General features: G+C 40.4%; 2 protein-coding genes across 5 annotated transcripts in view; both read left to right on the plus strand.

Moving 5' to 3' along the window:
• Positions 1-42: 42 nt before the first annotated feature.
• Positions 43-9,621, plus strand: LOC110468677 (tumor necrosis factor receptor superfamily member 10B). 2 transcript variants are annotated; one of them, XR_014955967.1, is made up of 9 exons: positions 43-93; positions 1,365-1,455; positions 2,182-2,313; positions 2,459-2,570; positions 3,137-3,201; positions 3,818-3,919; positions 4,865-4,899; positions 6,021-8,113; positions 8,921-9,621. XR_014955967.1 is itself a non-coding variant. In XM_021526788.3 (9 exons), the coding sequence occupies exons 1-9, from the start codon at positions 49-51 to the stop codon at positions 9,202-9,204; spliced, it is 912 nt and encodes a 303-aa protein (XP_021382463.2). In that variant the 5' UTR covers positions 43-48; the 3' UTR covers positions 9,205-9,621. The 2 variants fall into 2 exon arrangements, 1 of the variants encoding a protein (XP_021382463.2); XM_021526788.3 differs by having other exon boundaries at positions 8,068-8,113.
• A 169-nt stretch (positions 9,622-9,790) lies between these two features.
• Positions 9,791-24,388, plus strand: part of CARS1 (cysteinyl-tRNA synthetase 1) — a 33,997-nt gene continuing 19,399 nt past the window's right edge. The window contains exons 1-10 of one of the 3 annotated variants that reach the window (XM_021526746.3): positions 9,791-9,898; positions 14,925-15,170; positions 18,031-18,122; positions 18,946-19,034; positions 19,333-19,429; positions 19,888-19,986; positions 20,920-21,069; positions 22,283-22,423; positions 23,150-23,238; positions 23,826-23,947. In XM_021526746.3, coding sequence (XP_021382421.3) covers positions 9,871-9,898; positions 14,925-15,170; positions 18,031-18,122; positions 18,946-19,034; positions 19,333-19,429; positions 19,888-19,986; positions 20,920-21,069; positions 22,283-22,423; positions 23,150-23,238; positions 23,826-23,947 — 1,153 coding nt within the window. In that variant the 5' untranslated portion in view covers positions 9,791-9,870. Of the gene's footprint in view, positions 9,899-10,103; positions 15,171-18,030; positions 18,123-18,945; positions 19,035-19,332; positions 19,430-19,887; positions 19,987-20,919; positions 21,070-22,282; positions 22,424-23,149; positions 23,239-23,825; positions 23,948-24,388 lie in introns of those variants that run through there. The other 2 variants (XM_021526747.3, XM_085581492.1) reach the window with 2 other exon arrangements.

A 24,388-nucleotide genomic window follows, 5' to 3' on the forward strand; every position in this document is an offset into this window, starting at 1 on the left:
CTCCGGCGGCGATAAAAGCGGCGCGGCAGCGCCGGGGCGGCCGCAGCGATGGGCGCCGCCATGGGAGCCGGCCGAGCCGCGGGGCTGCTGCTGGTGAGTGCTGCCTGGGGCTCTTGGGTCCGCGGGATACGGGCTCGGCCTCCGCCTGCCCGCCGTCCGCCGCCAGGATCCAAATCCTGGCTTTTGTGGCGGAAAAAAGTTTTCCTCCGGCTATAAAGCGTGAAGGGCCCTGGTGGGGTTTTTTTTTTTTGGGTTTTTTTTTTTTTTAACCTTTTTTTCTTGAAGAGGTTTTGGTAACTTTTCCGAACTTTTTGTTCGTGTTTGATGTCTGCGGAAACCTGCGGTAGAGCCGCTGCGGTGAGCCCAGTGCCCTCAGAGAATACCGAGCTCCTACACATAAACCTTCCTAGCGCGCTCGCTTCCGCTCTTCCTTCTCTCGGAGAAAAAAAAAAAAAGTTATAAGTCAGGAGTGAGTTCTCTAATAGTTCTCATATAGTTCTTTAGTAGTCCTTAAGTTCTTTAATAGTCCTTAAATTCACTTATTTAAGTGCGAAACTGGAAGTTTTCTCACCTCCCCACAGTTACGGGGAAGATTTTCAGGCTACCGGGGAGAGAGTTTAAAGAGCGGGACCCTCTTGATTTTAGCTTAGAAGTTGCCCGCTGGTGCCAATTAGTGCCGGTGGCACTAGTTAGAGCTCGGCGGCCGCCCCTTCCCCTCCTGCTTTTGCTCGGGGGGGTTTCTCTCGTGTGAGCTGTCCGGGACCGAGCCTACGCTCGCCTCCCTGGAAAGCATTGAACCTGCCGGCGCTGGGAGGACGCCCGCCGAGGAGTGCGTGGCCTGCACGTTTCTTCCTCTTAAAAAAAAAAAAAAAAAAATTCCTAATGCTCCTGTAGAATATATTGCTAATGACTCGACTTGTCTTCTGCCTAAGATTCGAGCCAGCGACACGTGTTGAATGAGTCTGTGGGCGTTTCCTCAATTTTGCGGGAGTGAGACTAGCATGGATTCCGATGAATTAAAAGGACGGGAGAAGGGAGAAACGAATCCCTTGCACGCCGCAAAAACTTTGGCGGCCGCAGCTCAACTGCTGTGAGATACTGGAAAGAAAACAGAAGTTTGTGTGGAGGCAGGAATGTGTGGTAATAGTTGTCTAAAGCCGCTGCATGGTGCTGCCTTAACCCCAGCTTTGTGATGGCAATTACTGCTGTGAGCAGCACTTAGCAGAAATTAGTTAGGGTTTCCTCTGTGGCTTCCCATAAGCTTCTGAATGTGTTTCCAAGTCTTTACAAGTTAATCTCCCCAAGATAGTGATCGTGTCCAGCGAGGATGAATCACTCAGGAGGCATGTTTGTCTTCGCTGTAGGTTGTACTAATGACGATGCCTAGAGCCCGAGCGAACTGTGGCGAGAGAGAGTACTTCCATCAAGGTCTCTGCTGTGTATTTTGTGAAGCAGGTAAGACTTTGAGCAGTTACAGCTGATAGCAATTGCTTCTTACACTGCATGCCGTGAAAGTGTAAGCCTGATTGGAGCTGTGAGGACTTCTTGGTGCTACAAAGACTGGGTTCCATTTTGAAGTGAGAGCCCCTTAATGCAACAGATGATGAATGGGAGAAGTGCTTTTGCATCAAGCTAGGAAACTTTTGCTTGTGGTTGAGGATAAAGCTTTTGAAGTTAAGTGACTTAGTTAACACACAGAACAGGCCTAGGGGAATTCTGATATTTCTGTGTCTGTAGGCAAAGCTTCAGTATGGTTTTGGTCTCTTCTCCTTGCTCATTGTATTCAGGGCCTAAGAAGTTTTGCATCGAGAAGAAACCTCTTGTTAGTATCAGAAGCTTACTGGTGCATTTAGGTGGGATTCAGACAAAGGAGAAAAAAAGTTTATTGAAAGCAATTCTCCTTGGGCTTGCCCCATTCCTTCAGCAATGGTACCCTCCACATGGCTCCCTGCCTGCTGCAGTGATCCATCCTTCCATCAAATGCCTTGCTAGAGACTTTGTTTTGCACCTCTCCCTGAGTGGCAAATTGCAAATGTTCCTCTTGGTTTGTGTGGCATTCGATTGATTTGCAAGGAAGAGTTGAACTTTTCCCAGAAACTTGTGTTGTAATATCTATGTTTAGCCCTTTGTCTGTCAAAAGATGCCCTGAGATTGCTGCTGCCAGTTCTTCTCTTCCCACAGGTACCTTTGTTGCTGATCACTGCAGTGCTTCACATATGAAAGGAAAATGTGATCCTTGCAAGGAAGGAAAAGGCTTTACTGCCCATGCGAACGGCTTGGAGGGATGCTTGCCTTGCAGACAGTGCAGAGAGGGTACCAAACTTTATGAAACCTTAACGATTTCCCCCTTTTTAATGTGGAAAACATGGTCTTCATTGAATATATTGAACTTAAAAATAAATTGCCTTTATGGCCTGAGTATAATCTTTGCACTTGCTAACTTATATTTTATTTTTAGATCAGATAACTCTGAGATCCTGTACTCTAACACAGAATGCTGTATGCAAGTGCAAACAAGGGTATTTCTGCAATGATGATGGCTGTGAAATATGTCAGCGAACCAGTCAAAAGTAAGTTTGAGAATAAGTCACTATTGTTCTTCTAGGGAATGTTAGAGCTGGGGCCCAATCTGTGCCAATAGTTAACACATGTCATCAGGCTGTAAATAATTGCCCTGAAGCCAAATGGCATTATTCATACATTTAAATTTTAAGTGTAAAAACCTGTGATGTTGAGACCTAGTAAGACATGGACTTGGGTATGATTGTGCTTGTTGCTTATGGCTGTGAACTTGCATTTTTCATGTCTTCAGGTTGGTATTTCAACAGAAACACTAGAATTAACTTTCTAGCACCCAGCTTAAAGTTCTAGGATGTAGAACTACCTCTTAAAGGAAACTAACTGTGCATGAATAACACCTATACTCTGTGGCTTTTTTTTTCTATTGAATTTTATCTGCTTTGCTTTTATTTTATCTTATAGTATTATCTTGGATTGTTTAAAGGTACACCTCCATCAAAGTTTATGCATGTTCCATTCATGGTTCTGAGCTCTGTCCGAAAAAGAATCAGGCCTGGACAGAGCTATGTACTGATCTGGAAATGTTGATACAATGTTGTGTTACCACTCACTTCAGGTATCCAGAGAAAGAAATCCTGCTGAATTCCACTGGTGCTTCAGACCCAGGCTTAATCAATCAAGGTACACAAGTCCCACTCAGCTTGGTTTGTTGGGTCTGTGGCTTCGGGCTAGCAACACCAGAGTAGTCTGTAAAACAGTGGTTTCAACTACTGTAATGTATCTAAGAGCAGCTGCATTTTAGTCTGGGAGTTATTTGTTAAAGACAAGTTCTCAGAGGGGTTGATGGGACAAACGACCTTGAGTCTCACTTGGTGAAAAGCTACATGTGTTGCCAGGGTTCTTGAAGTTCCAAGGGTGACACAGTTGAAAGTTATGGATAGTGCAAAGATGTTTACTCTGGCTGGAGTAGTTTCCTCTTCTGCCAGGAATGCATGCTGTGCATGCTACAGCACCTGAAGCTTGCTATCATCTTTTGCACACTTGTTTCCCCTTAAATGTCTCTCCCTAAAACCTTGTAGAAGTTGTATTGCAGTTCTCTGCGGAATTACCTGATGCCTTTGGGAGCATGCTGTGCAGTCCAAATGAGTGCTCACGTGTTTAGGGCAGCTCACATGTTTGCAGACAAACTATCTGGGTTGTTGTATTAGTTCTAGGCTTAGGTTTTTCTCTAGGACAATAAGGAATATCTTTCTGGGGGACTGTTTCAGTACTAATTTTTTTTTTTCTTACTTTGCAGGGAAGGAAGCTCTTGTTTGGTTTATTCCAGTGCTTCTGTTGTCTGGTTTGGGTTTGTTAGTACTTGTTGCTGTTGTTGTTAAAAAGCTGAAGTGTAACAAAGGTAACCACTTGATTATTATCCATTAAATTTGCTTTCCAGAGTTAGGCAAAGCATGCACCAGGGCTGTCCCTGGTTCTTGTGTTGCTGACAGGGGACCTGTTTAAGCTCTAGTTCATTTTGCATGTGATTGAAATTAGCAAATTACTAAAATGAAGAGTAGTTTTGTTTGGTAAATAAAATGCACAATCCTTAACTATGAGCTTTCTTATCTTGCTGATGGATGTCTCTGTTTCAAAGCAAGATTGTCATAAGGACCTTAAAGACCTCTCCAATCAATTTGCCTTGTATTGGCAAAGAGGAAAAACCTGTTTGGGGGTTCAGATGCATGGGGCAAAAAGTAGTAACTAATTAGATCACCAATTACTTTCACTGTGTTTGGCTGTGGAGAGTTTTTTTTTGTACAAATTGGTTCCATTTTGTCATTTGCACCTCTTAATGTGAATGTTAGATTCATAAGTCCTGTGTGAATTTATTTTTTAGTGGAAACTGAGCTGTTTTCCTTGGAAACTTCTATTTCTGCTACTAGTGTGGTTAAAATAATACTGAAAGTTATTATGAATTTTAAGTGCTAAGTTTGTTGAAATAGTGTCTTACTGATTATATTGCAGTAAAGACAATTTCGGCCTTCTGTATGGCAATAGCCTACAAAAATGCTGAGAAACAAAAGTTGGAGCAGAGAAGGTTGCAAGAGTGGCTTAAAAGTCAAACATCATATTGTGGTCTGCATTTTGCTAAGCAGGATTAAGGCACACTGTTTGTGCTGTTGGTGGAAGCTAAGGGTAGTACTGTGGTGAAACGTATGACAGGTCAAAGAAACTAAAAGGCTTTTAAAAGCTTTGGCTGTGTTACAAAAGTTTCTATTGCATATAAGTCTTGTGTGATTTCAGCCATGTTTAAGTTGTTACAAATCCTTTAAGTTTCTCAGACACTTGTTCTGTTTTTCAGCTGCCTCAACTGATAAAGATGTAGAGGGATATCTGGTAAGTATGTGATGTACCAAGTGTTTCTTCTCAGTGTAACTGCTCACAGCCTAAATGTACCTGATACACAGCCCTCAGTGTTTGTCTCACTGTAGCTCTCTGGTAGGATGTGTTCTGTGATGCAACAAGTTATGATTCATACAAGCTCAGAAATTAAATAGCAAGTACCTGATGCATTCAGTAGCTAAGTGTGTCTGCTGCAGTTGGCCTTGTCAATACTTGAAAACATTTCAGAGCCTGTGACCAGGATGCTTTGGAAGTGGGGGAAAAACTTGGACTAGCTGCAAGTTTTCACTTCAGACTGTCTCTAAGTGATACCTTGATCCAATTAAGTTTTTTTCTGCTTCACATGTGTATTGCCCAACTCATGGCAACTATTGTTTGGTGTTGCAGCATGGTGGTGTTCTAGCTCTTATTGCATTGTGACTGCAAATTATTTGTTCATAAGACTTAATCACTCCTGATCCAGTGAAGTGATTGAGTCTTCCTGCCTCTGGGCCCATGTCACAAGCTACAGACCAGGACCTGACAGTCTGAATTCTTGGTCCTAAGCAGTCCCAAAAGAGGAGGGGTTCAGGGCTCAGAGCATGCCAGTCTCAAAGTACATCCCTAAAAAGGATTTATCCAGCTGACGTTGACATATGTTCTGACTTGCAGCTGGGTATACCCTGGCATCCTGTAGTCAAACACCATTTCAGAACCTTACTGGTGAGTCTAGAAAACCTATTGCTAGTCCAGCATTCTCCAAGATAAATACAAAGTTGGATAAAGTAAACACAAGGTGGTTTTAGCTTATCTAGTTAGAAACTACATCCCTACCAGCACAAAAGGCAAAAATGAGCTCAGTCATAGTTTTACACAACAAATGTTGGTCTTGATGAGCAATTAGGAAAAATATCCAGACTGTTCTAAGTGTTATACAGCACTTTTTTTTCCTCCCTGGAGCTTCTCTTGTCCCTCACCAATGCATTACCCACCCAGTGTATGCACTCTTGTCTAATGTTGCTAATTAGACATTGAGTAATTAATTGCCTTTTAATTATGTAAAAAATACTTGAAGACTGAAGTAACAGAATTGAAAGAGATGTTCAAAGGCTCACCCTAAACTTTTTTCCTTTAAGGTCCATAAGTGGCTCAGATATGTGAAACACCCCAGGTTTTTTGTTGGGCTGTGTTTCCCCTCACGCCCTGGCCAGATTTGCAGCACTTCATCTATTTGTAGAAGCTGATGAAGAAACATGGCAAAAAACCTGGTCAACGTGCTATAACATAGGAATAGGCAGATATGTCTTTAATTTCAATAAAATGGTTGCAAAATGATGCAGTTACAAATGGGTGCATGGTGGAACTTGTCTCTCATGTAAGAGCTGTCACAGACAGATGCAAAGTCTACACTTGGAGTGCTCATGCTGCTTTAAGAGCTTATTTGCTGAGGAGAGTTACACTGATGCAGTCCTGAGACCAAGTGTTTTGGCACCTACCCACCTTCCCTTCCAATGAACCAGTGAATTCATACTGCTCTAATGCTCCCAACAACTGCTGATACTTGAATAGCTGATGTTGGGTTTTGGAGCAGAAGTGTCAGCCATGCTCTGCTCTTTGTGATTTGTTTTCCTGTTTAAGAATTACCCTGTATAAATAAGGTTTAATTTCTTGAATGTGTTTATACCCTTAAACAGAAAGTGTTTTCAGTAAGAATGATGTAGACCTACCTGTGTCATATGTAGGGGGGTTCCCCCTCCTGTCCCCACTTATGCATGTTGGTCACGGTGTCACCTGTGGGTCACTGTGCAAGCAGAAGGCATGCTGGCTTATGCTTACAAAGTGCTTGTACCTTAATAAACACAAGTCTCAGGGGTAGAACAGTAATTCTTCATCCTCATTTTACACATATAAAATAATATTCCTAAAGCTTGCCAGCTTTAGCACTGCCTGTCATGCTAGACATGCTACTCTGCTTTGTGTTTGTACAGTTTATGCAGAGCTGGTGTTGTACTCCCTGGCTATGCTTGTTTAATGAATTTATAATGCCAAAAATGAAGGGAGCTTTTCTTGCTGGCTTCCCTCTTTGTCCCGTCACAAAAGCTATGCACTGTACACAGGTGCCCACTGGCTTCTGTCAACTGATTATAGTTTGTGAGCCCATCAGGAAAGCTAATCCAGCCACAGACAGCCCAAGGTAGTGCACTGCTGTGGAGCTGACAAGCTACTTGGCAATGGTTCTGAGCATCAGCCTTTGCACAGCCTTTGCTTGCTGTTAAGTCAGCTTAAGTGCGACAAGGCAATTTAATTCCCTCCTGTCTTAGGAGGGCTGTCTACCTTCTGTACCTAGAGAGGAGCAAGCAGCAGCCCACATCAGTAAGAGCATTAGGAAAAGTTTGCTGGGGCTGTTGTGGAGGTAATTTGTGAGTCATACCCTGCCGCCTGGTGGGTGCAGAACACCCAGGGAAGTGGAGAGTCAGGCTCTGAAACCATTTGAGGTCTGATTCTGTAAGGCTGCTACTTTGCCAGATAATTAGCTCTCCTTTTATATCTCTGATATCTGGTTAGTTCAAGTATTTCCTTTTTTTCCTGCAGAAGAAAATAGTGGAAAATAGTGTGGTTTCTGAGCAGGGCACTGTCCTGTGTGGGAGCTGGAAGTGTCATATGACAATGTGGTTGAGGGGGCTTGCTAAGTCTTCATTGGCAGCAAAACCTGTTCAGAATTCTGCTTTTCTGCAGACTGCCTATCTAATGTTCCAAGTGGAACTCCAGCAAATTGTAAGATAAGTGTGCATGTGTGAAATGATAATTGTATTTAATATAGGTATCCCTTCAGTTGAGATTGTAACTATTCCTAGAGCTTCCAGGCAAAACAATAGAGGAAACTTTCCCTTAAAGATGTTACAGGAAGTATGGGAAGTGATAGCTTGGGGGAAAAACACTTCAATCCCTCATTTAATTTACTCTGCCCCTTTCATCTCCCTGATAGGAGCTACTATTTTGCGATAGCAGTGAACGTTGCCTTGGAGCCAGTAGTGTGTTTGTTTTACCATGCAATTTTCTTTTCCCCAGTCTGCCTCCCTTTTTGCTGTGTGTGATGTAAAAGCGAGCTGTCAGGTAGGCAGAAAATAATAGTGAATGAAGCACCTTGATTTGTTGGAGTAATGGTCCAACTTTGTATTACAGATACGAGAACCAAGTCAGATAACTGTCAAAGATCTCTCTCAAAGTGGTAAGTATTCCATAAATTGGCAGTACTTGGAATTTGGTTTTATTTCCTGTTGACTTTAGTCTACTTATGGAGTAGTATAAAGAGGCTAATGAATATTGCTTAGGGCTGTAAGGTTTCCAGTTTATTGTAAAATATGCTGAAACAGGATTATTGCTGCATTTGTAATCCCTGTGGTGAACTGTTCTACTTTGGAGCATGATTTTTCTGCATGGGAGTATAGCGCAGTCATGAGTTTAAGAATGGTACAAATTTTTGAAAAATGTTTTAAAGCAAGTCTGTATTGCAGCAGTGTACTCTGCTTTACTGAGCGAGGTGTAGGTCAGAGTGGAGATCTGTCAAATGTCCCCTCATGTGGAAAAGCACATCAAACCTCTATACTTCACCTGTACCCAGCAAATTGTTGTGCTGGATGTCCAAGCGAGGGTTGTTTTGCTCATGGTGGTCTTGGTGGGGCAAACCTATGCTAGCAGCATAGTGAAGTGGTTAAAACTTCTGCTTCAGTAGCCCTGCTAAGGGGACATGCCAGCCAATGAAGCCTTTCTCAAAACCACCTTTACTGGATGGTGTCCTGCCTTAGGAGACCACTGCTGAGAAGTACACCCATACCTTTAGCTACTTTCAAGACCACTTAGTAGAAAACCTGTCTGTCCTGCTGCTTCATAGGTGCCAAATCCTGCCTTGCTGCTGCTGTTTGGTCTGTGCAGGTATTGTCTGGACATTAAGGGGAAAGTATGTGTGTGAGCTATGGGGAAAATCCCCCCCGTGTTTTAAAATAAGCTGATGTGCATTGTGTGTTTCTTCTTGCAGAACTGAGAGAGACCTTTGATGTCTTTACAAAAGAAGTACCACCGCAACAGTGGAAGCGGCTTATGAGAACTCTTCTACAGGAAAATGATATTGATAAAATTATTTCTAAATTTCCTGATAATAGAGAAGAACAATCCTATCAGATGCTTCTCATCTGGAAAAATAGACTGGGAAAGAAACAATGTATTATTAATTTACTGGATGCATTGAAGCATATAGATCCCAAGGCTTATTCCAGCGTATCAAATGCTTTAAAAAGTATCGGTATTATAAGTAGAAGCTGAAGATTGATGTTTATGAGGAACTGCAAAAATGTTCCTGCATACATATGAGTGTTTTCAGACTTCCTATAAACGAGGGTGTCAGAAACTGCTAGTGGAAATGGAGTTGTTAGCCTCATCTCATGCAGAGAGCTGGAAGGGATGTAATCCCTTTGTTGTTTTCATATTTACGTGACCTTCCTACCTGTGGGCTGTAAAATATGAAACTTGGGTGCTAGATGCCCGCTTCGGAGCCAGGAGCTCGGGCATCCCTTACTTTGTGGCGGTGCTGTCCCAGCCTGGGGGCGGGCACCAAGAGTCCGATTTCGCCGTTTTTGCGTACCGTGATGCTTTAATTTCCGAAACGATTTTGTTACGATGTATCATCGGACTGCTCAGCACCTCTATGTTTGAAGCACAGCAATAAAAGCCCGGCTGAGACGCGCCTGGCTCTGTGATTTGTTCTGCGGCTCCGTCCGTGGAGCTCTGTGAGGGGAGGCGGGCGGCGGCGCCGGGAGCGGGGGCTCGGTTGGCCGCGGGGCGCCGGGCCGGGCCGGGCGGCGCTGCCGGTTGCCCGGGGTGACGCGGCCCGTCGGAAGTAGCGTAGGGCGGGCGGGGCGAGGCTTCCGGACGCGCTGTTGCATCAGCTCGGGAGCGAGGGCCGGCGGAGGCAGCAGCAGCAGCAGCGGGATGGCAGCAGCCGCCAGCGCCGAGCACGGTACGTGGGCGAGCGGCGCCGCGGGCCCCCGGCGGGGCCGGGCCGAGGGGCGGCCGGGGCTGTCAGGGCTCGGCGGTGGCGGCCGCGCCGCTGTCACGGCGGGTCGGCTCCGCTGGCCAGCGGCGCCCCGCGTTGCGTGGGGCGCGGCAGCCGCCGCGGGTGTGGGGCCGGTGCTGGCGCTCCCCGCCCGTGCGGGAGCTCGGCGCTCCCCGCCCGGCGGCAGCTGTCCCGCGGCGCGGTCCGTGCGCTGCCCGGCGCGCCCGCCCTGCTGTTCACCTGTCTCGCTGCCTCCCGTCCCGCCTCTCCCGAGCCATCCCTGTTCGCTCTCACGCCTGAACTTTTGGGCTTTTACGGGCATTTTGTTGTGGTCTTGTTTTAATGATGGGGTGTACCCTTCCATATGGAAGGAGGGCTGGGGTAGTACTATAATTTTTGGCACTACTGTAGCAAATGGAAACTTGGAATACCAGTCATGCAAGTATGAAATACCATTATGGTATGTAAAGGGTTGGAAATTTCTGTCATTCCTGTTGAGGATCTGTAAATACAAATATTTTCGCCCCTTTTTCTTTAACAAAGTAACCGAAAGTTACTTTGATCTTTATTCATCGCCTGCAATATTCCCACTAAAGTGAAACATTTCTTGTCGTCAAGGGATTGGCTTTTTCAGGAGTCTTTTTCAGACTTGGAGGGAAAAAAATCCAAGGAAGGCTCAGTTCAGGTGCATTTCGAGAAACTCTTTAGTTACTATTTTTTAGGGTGTTGTTTGCTTTGGTTTTTTTTTTTAACTGAATCTGTAATTGTTATATTTAGTTTCAGTTCAGAAGTGGAAGTGAAACTTTCAGGGTTTAAAGGACTAGGATTGACAATCTCTTCCTTGGTGTGGGATACTCCAGTCTGAAAAACCCCTGCTCATCTAAAAGCCTCTTGCTCCTTATGTGTGAGACTTGATAAGTCCTTTGTTTTTCTGTCTCTGTGCATGCTGTGTCTGGCATTAGCTGGAATCACTACATTGGTTTGTTTCTTGTGAAATGTTAATGGAAAAGGAGAATTCATCTTGTCTGAGCGGATGGTTGGAATTCTTTTCAAAGGTACCAGAGTGACTGGCCAGGATGATAAATGGCCAGTTTGGAGCTGTATTAATAATGCTACGTTTGTATTTTGTATGTTGTCTTAAATTTATGAAAGTCAAGTTGGATGAGAAATTACATTTCAATATGTTCAGAAATGGGTAAGATTTCTTTTTGGAGAATGCCTCTGCAGAATTCCCAGAACATTTAGATTGTCATCTGATTATGACTGACAAGGTTAGCAGGTTCAGGGAAGCCCAGGAAATATAATTTTTCCCTGAAGTGAAGTAACTCTCTGGTTTTGTGTCAGGTAGCTTACTGCCTTCTTTATGATTTTCCTGTATTTACATCCACACCTTCAAGGAGCAGAGGTTTTCATTTTCAAGTTAATAAAAGCGAAAATTTTCAATAAAATTTTATATTGTGAGGATTATGTGTCTTGATTAAACCTCAAAAGTTATTTTATGTGCAGATAAAATGTAGAACCTGTCCTGTGCCTTTGAGTATGTGTGTTGCTGCAGTCTCTCAAATTCCCAGTGTCCTTTAATAGTCTCTGAAACAGTCCATGCATGTAAAGAAGGAAAGTGTGACAATTATATCACCAAAAGAAATTGTACAGCAGTGGTTATTGTGTGATAACTGTATTAATTGATGTCTGCAGTGGAATTTTTTTGAAACAACTTTTTACCGTTACGTTGTTAACATTAATTCTTCTGATTTTTCAAGGTTATTTTGCTACCTCTCCAATACTCGTGCTCAGTGCTTGTTTCCTCTTGTGTGATATGGTATCTATGGGTCATTCTGTTCACATGAGTTAAAATTCAGTGTTATGCAACAGCTCTGTAGTACTCCGGTGTTTCTGCTGTCAAAGAGACACTTCCTAAAGCAATTGAGTATCAGCATTTGCATCTGTTCTGTTTGAGGGGTGGAAAAAAATTGCAGTTAGAGAGAAGGGCAATTCCTTAGCCTGTTTTCCTAAAGCAGCAAGGAAAAGAGGTCATATGTACATATATCCATTGGCCCTCCTCCCTCAATACTTTTTGAATCCATTGATGGGTATTAATTAATCAATCAGTTTGCCAGTGGGCAGCTGCCTCTTGCACAGCATTGGCAGACTTAGCAGTGATGGGCTGGAGCTGTGCAGGAGGATGGGGATGCTAATGTGTATGGGAAAATAGGATGCAACATTTAGGATATACCAGGAAATATTTCAGTGGGAGTGTTTAATGAATTGAAGGAATTGCAAGATGGGGGGAGCTGAGGATGCAAAATGGAAATCACAGAAAACCAGATTCTGTAGATTTGCTATTTTTCTTTTAGCCGTGGTATCAATTAAACCAGAACAGACTTTTATGTAGACAGCTGTCACTGATACCTTTTGCTTAAAAAAAGTGATCCACTGCTACACTGCCTTCCAAGACAGTGTTATTACCATAGTCATCTGCTCAGCATAGCCTGTGAAACTGATGTGGGACACTAGGAATGGGACAGTGAGCCTGCCAAACATTTTTATTTGAAGTATTAATGTCTGTGCCAAGATTGATAAAAAAAAATTCGGTTGTTAAGCTTACCAGTGGTGAGCCGGTACTGACATTCACAGGCAGTGTTTGCCACCTCCCCTTGCCAAAATTAACTTGTATGAGTGCTGTCATATTTGTTGTATTTGTGTGTAAGTTCGGGCAAGTTCCCTTTTAGATTGGTTTACAGATGTGGTTGGAGAGCACTTACATTGTTTTAGATACACTGACATGCTTCCCATTAGCAACCTGATGTGTGAATAATGGTCATAATAACCATAATAATACTTTGCAAATTGAGTGTTGTTTTTCCTTGCAAAAGATCTTTTCTTTGAGATATAGTTTCATTTCTACTCAGATCATTCTTTTATACCTTTTTTTTTGGTTTCTCCCTCATATCTTTCATCTTTACAAAATTTATTTTCGAGGAAGACTTAAGTCTTAGGTTTCCACTGTTTGTGAACATAACTGTTTCAAACTATTTCATGTGTATAAACATGTGAAGTTCTGTGCTGATATACATCAGTAAATATTTAGGAGCATGAAAAGATAATAGTAAAATGAACTGTGTGAGTCAAAGCAGAATCCCATTCAGCTGGGTAAGGCAAGCCTATAAGGTTGAGTTATAAACCATAATTTCCTTGGTATTCCTTACTGAGCAATTACATGGATAGGCCTTGAGAAGGATTTATACTTTACATGGATCTGTTTTATTTTGTTCATAGATATTAAATATCTTTTGTGAATTTTGATTTTTTACACTTTAAGTCATTGACCTTTTTTATTAGTTCTCCCAATGTGTCACTATATGTCATTTATACTCCAGAGAGTTGAATACAAACATGCTTGATATCTAGGTGCCACTTCCCTATCATCCTGAGTTGCTGTTGGATATTTTAGTAATTGATTTCCATATAGAAAATAGTTCATAATGTTTTAACTGGTGATATTTGGAAAAACTTTGTGCCATCCCTCCCATCCTCTCCTAGCCATCACTTTCCCATCTCCTTTTATTCCTGCCTTTCCAAGAGTTGTGTTCTGTGAGCACCTCCATGCTTCGGGAACTCCTCGTGCAGGAGATATTCCTGCCAGTGTGAGAAGTGACACTTCTGGCTGTGGTCTCTGTTGGGCTTTGGGAGCAGGGACAGGTGCTCTCCTGCTGCCTCTCTCACTTTACTGCACGTGACCTTGGCTTAAATTACTTTGCAGGCTGACTACCTAGACAGGATATTGCCTTCATATTTGTACAGTACTTTGAACACAAACAGAGCTACAAACATTGAATCATTGTAGGAAAATGTGAATGCTGGGTTTGCCTAATGGCAGTGCTAACATAACCTCAGAGTGCTTTGTGCCCCCTGGCTTGCACAGGGCTTGCTCTTCCAGTGAGCATCCCCACAACACACAGAGCTTTCCTCTGTGTCCCTGCATTTGTCCGGATGAGACATAACTGAACCTGCTTTGCCTATACACCAAAGAAATAATGGAAATAAAAAATTGTGAGAGAGGGGCATGATCTGATTGTCGCTGTCGAGGCAGGATGGGAATGAAGAGACTGACCAGATCAGAAGGCTGCTGAGAGTAAACTCCGATTTATTCAAAATACATCGCTCTGTTATACAGAGGATCAAATTCATTGGTCCTGAAGTGAAAACAATCCACAGCATTGGTGCAGTCTTGACGCACAGTGATAGAACTTAACTATAAACAATGTGAAAAACAGGAAAGATAAATAATTATTTACATTCTTCTCCAGCTCTTTCCCAGGCGTCTGCCTGGCTAGAAATTCTCAGTTTCTTTCTTTGACTGAATCTGAGTCCCACATCTGATATCCTTTCTGTTAGTTTCTGTAGGTTTAACTCATTTTAAATATTATTCATGTGCCTGAAGAGAGAAGGGGGCATGGGGAGATAGGTATGGGAATATACAGCAGCAGCTGTATATTGAGTTTCTAGAGCAATTACGAAGAACTGAGCATCGTGCTGGGAGCCTGTGTGCAGGCAACACCCCTGCAAAGTTGTAACTACATGCTTAAGTTCAATATTCACAGCCTTTGCACAGTGCATAAAATGAATCATATTCAAATAATGGCAGGATGAGCGTTTTAGCAGCATGGAAAAGAGTGACTGATTTGGTTTGCTCTGTGTGAAGGATTTTCTCCAATTTTGGAAGATTATATTCTTCATGGAAAAGACCTATGTCCTTGTCCTTATTACTCTTTAAAAGATGTCTTCAAAAACTTACACCAGCATGAGCATAATCCTGTTAACAGGAAATACATAGTTATTTGGTAGCTTGTATTAAATCTAATTTTTCTCAAATTTCTTACCAGTTGCCAGAGCTAATTTACAGGGGGAGATGTGTATTATAAGGATATATTTTGGTCATGGGATCTCCTTCTTTTAATGCTGACCAAATGTCCTGTGCCTCTCTTTACAGCTTCCAGCTACAGTTTTATTCTGAGCATTAGTGAAGAGGAAGCCAGGGTGGAGGCTCTGAACGAGTACCTGAGCACTCGTAGTTATATCCAGGGGTTCACATTTTCACATGCAGATGTGGAGGTGTTCAGAAAGTTTTCGGGGCCACCTGTGGACCAGTATATCCATGTTGTCCGGTGGTACAGACACATAGAAGCAATCTATGATGGCAGCAGTGAAAAAAATGAGCCTTGTATACTTCAAACAAGTGAGTAATATGAAACTGGTGGGCAGGTTGTAGACTAGCTGACATTGTATTGGTTGTTATTGCTGAGAATTCTGAGAAATTCCCCTTCATACTCTCTTGCACGCCTTAAGATTTACAGTATCAATTTGCATTCAAAGTTATAACATTATTCTTGCATACAGTTACTGTGGGATTGATAGAACCTGACCTATTTGGATGTAAAAGCTGTTACCATTTTTTTAAGTTAAAATTCCTCAGTGTATGGAATTCGATTATGTGTATTTTCTTTAAAAAGCTGGCTATCTTCTGGCTTGCAAAAGAATGTGTGGGTTTGGGCCTTTTCCTGGAAATACCAAGATTTTCCCAGTCTACTTTTTTCCTTGCAATGTTAACCAAATAGTTGTATAATATACAAATACACAATAAAACAAACTGAATACTTCATCTTCTGATTGTTATTAACACTGAGCTTCACAAAGAATGTCTGGGGTTCTTTTCTAGCCCTGGTAATTTAGGCGTGCTGATGATTTGAGGAAGTATTAACTGGTTAATCTAGGTCATTGTGTAAGCATGGGCAGGCATTTTTGGGAGCTGCATCACTCTCCTGAGTTGTTTCCCAATGACTTAGTCTAATTTAATTGCTTTATAGTGAGATCCTTGCTCAGGGAGTCATGAAATAATGAAAAATAACAATGCAGAGCTGTTGTATAGTGCTTGCAATACCTACAAATGAATGCATGTCTGTCATTCTTGCTGATGGTTGTTAACTAGTATTACTCCAATGCCATCTTCTCACAACCCATCACCATTTGTGTTCTCAATTCCTAGCAGACCAGCAGTTAAAATCAGACTGCTGTGAGTAAATTCTCTGTCTGCTGTGTGTGCCTGCAAGTGTTTGTGCTGGTTATTATTTCCTTCCAGCAGAGAAGGGATCTCACCTGCGCCCCTGGCTTTGATAGCAGATCTGTCCACTAACTGCAGATTGTCTGTAGACTTCCATGGATCAGGGTGGAGCAGAAACAGAAAAGGTTTCAATGTTCCTGACCATGAAATCTTTACTGTTAAATCTTTCTTTCTGATGGGTTATATCTTCATGCTGTTGTTTCAGGAATCCTGGAATGGTGTTCTGCAATGTTCACCATGAAAATAACACACAAATCTGCCATGCTTCTTAGACATTGAATACTTCATTACTGTTTTTTTGGTGTAGCAGAAAATTCCATGGTGGATTAGAGCAAATGAACTTCAATTCCACCAGGGGAAAGGCTTTAGGCTGACAGAGGTGTGTTTGACCAGAAAAACCAATATTTTACCAGCCTTTTACTTTGCCCTTGGCATGTGTGTAGTGTGTAAAATGTGGCACCTAACTCACAAGCTGAGAAATATGGGGTGCAGTATCTGGGTTTTTCCTTATGTTCATGTGGTTGTAACTGAAGAAAGCTTTACAGATTTATCTTTTATTATGCTAACCCACACAGGCTTCTTACCCTGAGGGAAGTGTTGGCCACAATTAAGCATGCCAGAGTAATCTTTATAAATCAAAGAGTAAACAAATCCATGCCTTGGTGTATGACTGTGTTTTGGAGACGCTGCTCTGGAACTTGAGTGTTCTGTTCAGGAGTACCTCATGCAATGCAATGTTTAGAACAGACACATATTTCCATGGATTCATAGCATGGAAATTAAATGAAGGCCCTTTGTGAGGCAGAGTACTACACTTAACATATTTTTTTCTTATTTGGGCAGTTACTCAAAAAAGCAAGATGAAGAGATTACATTTTTTATACCATGAATGTTTACATTACTTGAAGGTTTTAAGCCAAAATATGCATATGAAGATATTGAGAGAAACAGAGTTAATGAAGAGCACCCTGAGACACAGGATAAGAAAGGCAATTTTGTTGTCAAAACAAATAGTTTGTATAATTTTTTACTTGCAGTTAAAATGCATACCATGAGAATTCCTGAACATAGTGCTGTGTGTATTAAGCTGGCAAACTTGCTGTAATTTTTGAATTTCTTGGTTTGCTTTCATTCCTAGTTAATGTGATAATTGGTTTAACATCATTACAGCTGTAAGCAGCCCAGTACACAGCAAACTGCAACTCTTTGACAAATCACATGCCTATACTTCTCTTTGAAAAAACCCCATGAGTTTAACAGCTACATTGCTTCTTACAAATTTAGGAGAAAAAAATGCAAGCATATTGTCACTGATATTACCCTGAGTTTTATCTACTCTCTTTAATGGCAAAATGTAGCCTCTTGCTGAAGTGGAGCATATTTGTGGTAAATGAGCGTGTTCAGAAATGCCTTGTGTACTTAGCAACAATGCATGATAAAAAGCTGGGGTTCTTTCTAAGCCTTTCTGTCAGCTCTCCCTCTCACCCTGAGTGCACATACTCTGTCAATATTGGCTCTAGAGACCACCTCTGGACTCTGGAGATATTTTGCAAATTCTGTGTGAGATTTGTGATGTGCCATCACAGTAAAATCACTGGTATTGCAAATTGCCCAGGACTGCCATAACACTCCATTAATGATTCATTGGATTTCAAAACTCATGGTAATACTTTACCTGAATTGCATGCTCTTGCTTTTGTACCCTCTTCCTTACTGCTACTTGGATCAGAAACTAATAGGAATAGCTAGTTAGAGAGTAAAAATAAACTAGATTTCAATAACTTACTTTGATTTTGGTGGCTTTGTAGGAGGCTCTAACAGAAGTAGCTGCATTACTAGGGTGGAACCTCTTTTCTCCATTTAGATGTGGGATTTTTTTTCTTCTGAAATAATGATATGATAAGGAGAAAATGTTATATGGCATATCTGTTTGAGGAAAGTGTCTTTTAAACTTTCTTTAAACTACCCTTTCTCCTAGGTAAAGGCAAACGTGTGCAGCCCCCCTGGTCTCCCCCTGAAGGGACAAAACATTCCAGGCTCTGCCTCTACAACAGCCTGACTCGCAGTAAGGTGAGTAAATGGAAGGAAAGTGGGGATTTCCCTAGAAACACAAATAGAGCAGTCATCAAATCCTTGTTTCCGAAGTGTTTGCCATGTCAATAATCAGGACTCTGGGTTGTGTTTTGTGGAGTGTTAACAAGCGCAGGCGAGGAAATCTGTGCCAATCAATTGCATTTGCTGGGCAAGTGTAATGCTATATACATTAATATATGTACACTGCAAGAGTGTGTCTCTTTGTGCATATTGCATAATATTCAGTTCCCAGTTTCAAGTTGTCATGCAAAGTAGCCAGGCATTCAGCTGTAATACACGTAAGTGTAGGCAGTGTGAGCAGAATGAAACCACAGTTTCTTTATTCAGATGTTTTCTGTGTAAAAAAAAAGTCTCACCAATTATATAGTTGCAATATAAAATGTGTAAAAACTTCTTGTGGTCTTGTTTGAAAGTCCTTTGGGAAAGAGGAAATATTAAGAATATTTATTTTGCATGGGATGTAGTATTCAGGTATCTGTGAACTGATTGTAGGGTGTAACCTTTTTCAATGCAAAAAAATAACTTTTACAAACAGTTTGAATAGTGCCCTGCTTAGTCCAAATTATTGTAACCTGATACCTTGATTGATTAGAATGCATAGAACATAAGCAGCCACACCCCATTATCTCTCTCACATGATAAAGCTAGTGGTGATCTTTACTTATGGTAGAGTTGGGAATGGAATAACTATTTGTTTTTTGTAATTATAATCCATGTTTTCATGTTCTAATCTCCAAATGGGGTGTTGCTGGTCTATCTTCAATGTCATCTGACCATTGCATATTCCCTTTCAATTAAGGAAGTATTTCAGCCTCAGAATGGAAAAAAGGTCTTGTGGTATTGCTGTGGTCCAACAGTTTATGATGCTTCTCACATGGGACATGCCAGGTACTGCATTCCTTACTTGGATACAGGGGATAACAGTTCCTAGTGGAAGCAAAAGATTATTAGAAGGCGGTATTATTCAGATGAGTGTATTACTAGAAAATGGTCTCTTTCAACTCAATGCTTGCAATTTAAGATTAAAAGCACGTTATAATATTTTATCATTGTGGGATTAAAAACTTTCTAATAGATGGGGGCAAAGTAAAACTGCTGCACAGTTATTGATTGAGGTTAAAATGGTTTGTGCACAGAATAGTTACAGGTGTTTACTAAAAACACCCCTGTATCTTTTTGGTTTTAGGTCTTACATCTCATTTGATATCCTGAGAAGAATCTTGAGGGATTATTTTAAATATGATGTTTTCTATTGTATGAATATTACAGATATTGATGACAAGGTAAGGGTTTTGGTTTTTTTTTTAATTGCAATGTAAAATGCTCAACTTTTAGAATGGAAGTCTGTCACATGTAATTGCCACTTGATAAGCCAAGATAAATCTTACATTTATTAACTGAGACATAGATTTTGTGCACAAAGGCATTGATTTCTCTGTTTTGTAGCACTCCTATGGTAGCAAACCCTTTAGTGTTGTATAATAATGAATGCTGTCACAAATAATGAAGACTATGTGTTTTAAAGAGATAATATATTTTATTTGCCTGATGAGGTAATTAATTGACTCTATTGAGGTAGCCCATTAACTGTATATGGTGTGTTTTATTTGTATTATTGCACATTATTCTTGTAGCTTGTTAAATTTATAGGGAAGTGCCCTTTGTATGTAATAAATTTTATCTGCACTTTGTATAACTATGTGTCACTTCACAAGAATATTTTCATGTTTCTGATTTGTAGATCATCAAGAGAGCAAGACAAAATCACCTTTTTGAACGATATAGAGAGAGCAAATCAACACCAGATCAGCTACTCGAAGATATTAGAACTGCCTCAGAGGTGGGTGTGGTAATCTCTGCTTGTGTTTTAGGTTCTCACTCAATAATGTCGGAAAGCATCTAAAGAATGCTTCAGACTTTGCTGCCTCCTTAAACTTTCTGCTTCTTTTAGTTCTGGTAATGCACATTAGAAATGTTACTTGAATTGCACATCACCTTGATTTTTACATTGTTTTAGAATTGACAAATTCTTTAAAAGGCATTCTTGATTTCTGTGATCTTAGCACTTATTTGTGAGTGCATGTATTGCTCAAACAGCATTTGGATGTTTGTGTGTTAGAATTCAGACTTTTAAAATAATTCTTTAAAGGGGTTTTGAATAGTGGTTTGTTCATCTTTTAAAGCTTGGGAGGTTTCTCCTTTTTACCATTGATGACCTTGGAGAGAAAAGGCTGGAAAGCTTTAAGGATTTTATAAATAGTGTATTCTGGACTGAAGGTGAGGGAAGGTGATTCTCTGGTAATTTTTAGAACTACAGATCACAAAGAGATTATTATTCTAATTAATTGAATACAGGTCTGGAAATTTTGCCCAGCTATCTTTGCCTGACATACTGCCTAAACATTGCATTTAATCTCTCCCTGTTTCACATTAAAGCTTGTCCTTTTCAAATTCATGGTAATCAACTGCGCAGTTAAGGTGATCAGCTGCATAGAAAATGAAAACAGCAGTAATTATTATGATGATGTAGTGACTTATGAAGTCTTTCTGAAAAATTGAATTTGGATGTGAACTAAAGTCTTGTGATTGCACCTTTATTTCTGATGAGGAGCATATTTCATGTTTCAGTAGTTGATGTCAAAGCTTTTTCTGTGGCACAATGTGTTATTCATCACTAGCAAGGTACTGTGTGGCTAAGATAATATTCTGTGTATGGAGCATAGTGCTACTGTACTGCAGATGGCTTTATAATTTTTTAATTTCTTAATTGTAGCTCTTTTCAGTTAAACTAAATGAAACAACAGACCCAGATAAGAAGCAAATGTTGGAAAGAATTCAAAATGCAGTGAAGTCTGCTTTTGACCCTCTACAAGAAGCTCTCCAAGCAACGCTCCCTGCTGAAGAGATCAACAGATGTCATGAGGTAAGTTTGAGCTCCTTTTTAAATTTTATATTTGGTTTATAATTGTTAGGAGGTTCAAAAAGAATGTGTAGCTTGTCGTAATTCCATGAGACAGTATGAAACCTTTTAATTCATGAAAAGAGAAATTGTGGGACTGAGAACTTCTTAGTACTATGCATTCAATACAGGAAATTTTATTCTTCTGTTCAACTACAGAGGTTTTGGATGCTGTTTTTATTAATAACTTTTTTAAAATCTTTTCAATGAGGATTTTGCTCTTGTATGTATTTAGATTTTTCTCTTTGACTTTTTTGTCTTGATGAATAAATTTCATTATAGGTTCCTGAACACGCATTTCTGATGTTCCAATACTGGTGGCAGTTTTCTGCACAATTATTTCTGCCTCTGATCAGAGAGAAAAATACCTCCCCCAAAGTCGTGCTCAGGATTATTTTTATTAAAAATAATTACATTTAGTGACAAATATTCATGTTGACTTTATTGGTTCTGTCCAGTAATCAAGTCAGTCAGTATAACTATTTCTAGTAGTTATTGTCTTTTTGTAAATTATTTCCATTTTCATATTCTCTTGCTTTCAGATTATTTGTGATAAGTACTGTGGGGTACACATGGTTATGTGCTCCGTTCTTGAGAAGACCCTGTCTCTAAATTATGGGTTTTTCAGAAAAGCCAGCTACTCTAATATCAAAGCTTTTATAAAAGTGAATACTGACCTAATGGAATTTTAAAAACCCTAAAATCTGAGCAATCATACCTTCTGCATTATATCCTAGTGTCAGAAATAGAAATCCTTTGCTATAGGACTAACAGGTATCCCTGCTGATGTCCAAATTAGTCTTTCAGACACTTTTTAGCAATATGCACAGTAAGGCTTCTGTTAGATTATCCAGTAGCAGTGGAGAATCAGAAAAATGTAGTGCAACTGCAGGTCCCATCTGGTGTTTACAGCATGAGCTCCAGATGCCTATTGAAGTGATCAGTATCAAAACAGATACCACTTAACTGTTTATCTTCCTTGCTCTGTTTCCTCTATATCTATGAAGAACAATATGATAAAAATATGGTAGAAACCTGGATTACTCTGTATTCACAATTGTCTCATTGCAAATGTCTTATTCCTTATTTCTCTGTCTCTGTTCAGATAAAGATCTTTCTGCACAATTTAAACAGGGCAAGTCTTGGATCAGTTGCTCTTATGATTATTGTTTTCTAGACACTGTTGGAAGAAGCCAAAGATTTGCTGTCTGACTGGTTGGACACAAAATTTGGCAGTCAGGTGACTGACAATTCCATATTCTCAAAACTCCCCAAATTCTGGGAAGCAGAATTTCATAAAGATATGGAAGCACTCAACGTAAGTAAATGAGCTGTTTTCTCTTCTAAAAATGTGTGTGCCATGCCTTATAGTACCCAGAAGACAATTTAGCTCCTCATTAGCTTTCAAAAATCCCATATTTCAACCTCATTGATGCAGTAATTAATATTAATATATAGGTGTTAAATTAGCACCTGCTCTTTAGCCATGCCAACAATCTTAAATCTGTTGTGGTTGTTGCCCATCAATTAATTGGTGACCAGGTTTGATGTGTGCTCTCCTTGCCATCCTCTTCCTGTAACATGGGCAAATAATCATAAACTGGTCGAAAAACGTTTGAGCTGGAGTCTGTTGGCTGCACAAGAGATCCCTGCCAACCTCAGCATTTAGACTAACTACTTAAGAATCTTCAGCCATTAAGAAATTATGTGATGCAAACCATCAAGAAGAGATCTGTCTGTCACTGATGAAATACTGTGTCACAGACAGTGGTTCAGGTCAGTGAAGATTGATTTATTTACCTGCAAATCAGAGGGACTTGCTGCCTCTTCTGTTAGAAGAGCTGGAATCCCTTTAAAGGCTGAGGAAAAGTGGCCACAGCACATTGTTTCAGAGCAGAAAGCTTGAAATAGAAGTGTTGGATTTTATTAGCACTTGCTTTTGAGCAAAATTTGTAACCAATACATAATATATATGTTTAGTGCATATTTTCATATATATATATATATCTATATATATACATATAATCCTACTTTTTATCTCTAGGTTTTACCTCCAGATGTTTTAACGCGGGTTAGTGAATATGTGCCAGAAATTGTGGATTTTGTGAAGAAGATTGTGGATAATGGTTATGGGTAAGTTTGCTACTGGATGCCTAAATGATTCCTTTCAGCATTTAGCTATGAGCTGTTTTCTCTCTTTTCATCTGCAACAGTAGTCTTTGCCAGAAGCAGTTTTTCATCAAATAAAGACAATCCAGGTTTCTTTGCAAAAGAGCTGTTATTTTTACCTGATGTGCTTCTTATGATGCACTATAGGGTGAAATCCTTGTTCATTAAAATAAAGTCAAAGTCCCATTCATTTGAACTGTCTTTGCTTCCTGGTCCTCCTCCAAAATCGTCAAAAATTGGCATGTGACAGTTAGAAACCAGTTGCAAATAACATAAATTTTAAAAAATGGTCGTTCTTGTTGCTGTTTCCTGATACCTCTCAAAAGTTTAACAATAGCTGCTATTTTCTCTTCAATTAATTTTATTATAACTTCCATTGATTTGTCCAAAATCTTCATATGATAAGGCCTTAAAACTTAGGCTCACCTAAGTTATGGTACTGAGAAGTACCATAAAGTGAGTGGAGTTACTAGAAAACTTATGACAGTGATTTTAAAATTCAGTTAAGTTGTGGTAGAAAGTTAGCTAAATAATGATCTTTAACTTTTCAGGTATGTGTCCAATGGATCTGTATACTTTGATACTATGAAATTTGATGCCAGTGAAAAACACTCCTATGCTAAGTTGGTGCCTGAAGCTGTAGGTGATCAGAAAGCTCTTCAAGAAGGTGAAGGTAAAGATTTGCTCAAGTTGCTGGAGAAACTGATGATATGTTGGTCTCTTCAACTGCTTTTACTGACATTTGGATCAGTCACAGTCAGAGCTTAATGATTTACCTGCTGCATTCCCTTTACCAATTTCTTTGCCAAAGTTTTGTACCTTGAGACAGTACTTTCCTGAAAGATTTTAATTGGAAAAGACCAAGAAATGTTATTAACCCTAGGATGGTTTGGGTTGATTTTTGTTTATTTGTGAGGGTTTTCTTTGGTCAGAATTGTGAATAACTCAGTCATTTGGCCATAGCCCAGTTATTTGCCCGTTCGTCTGGCTCAGAGTAGGAGCAAAGACTTGAACCTGGATCTTCCACATGCCAGGCACGAGTTTGCCATGTCAGGCTGGGGTTATTTCATAACAAATATTTGGCTTCCTCTTTCCTACTGAGAGCTCTTACTTG

The sequence above is a fragment of the Lonchura striata genome, chromosome 5, assembly GCF_050655825.1.
Source record: "Lonchura striata isolate lonStrDom1 chromosome 5, ASM5065582v1, whole genome shotgun sequence".
In the NCBI taxonomy this organism is placed as follows: domain Eukaryota; kingdom Metazoa; phylum Chordata; class Aves; order Passeriformes; family Estrildidae; genus Lonchura; species Lonchura striata.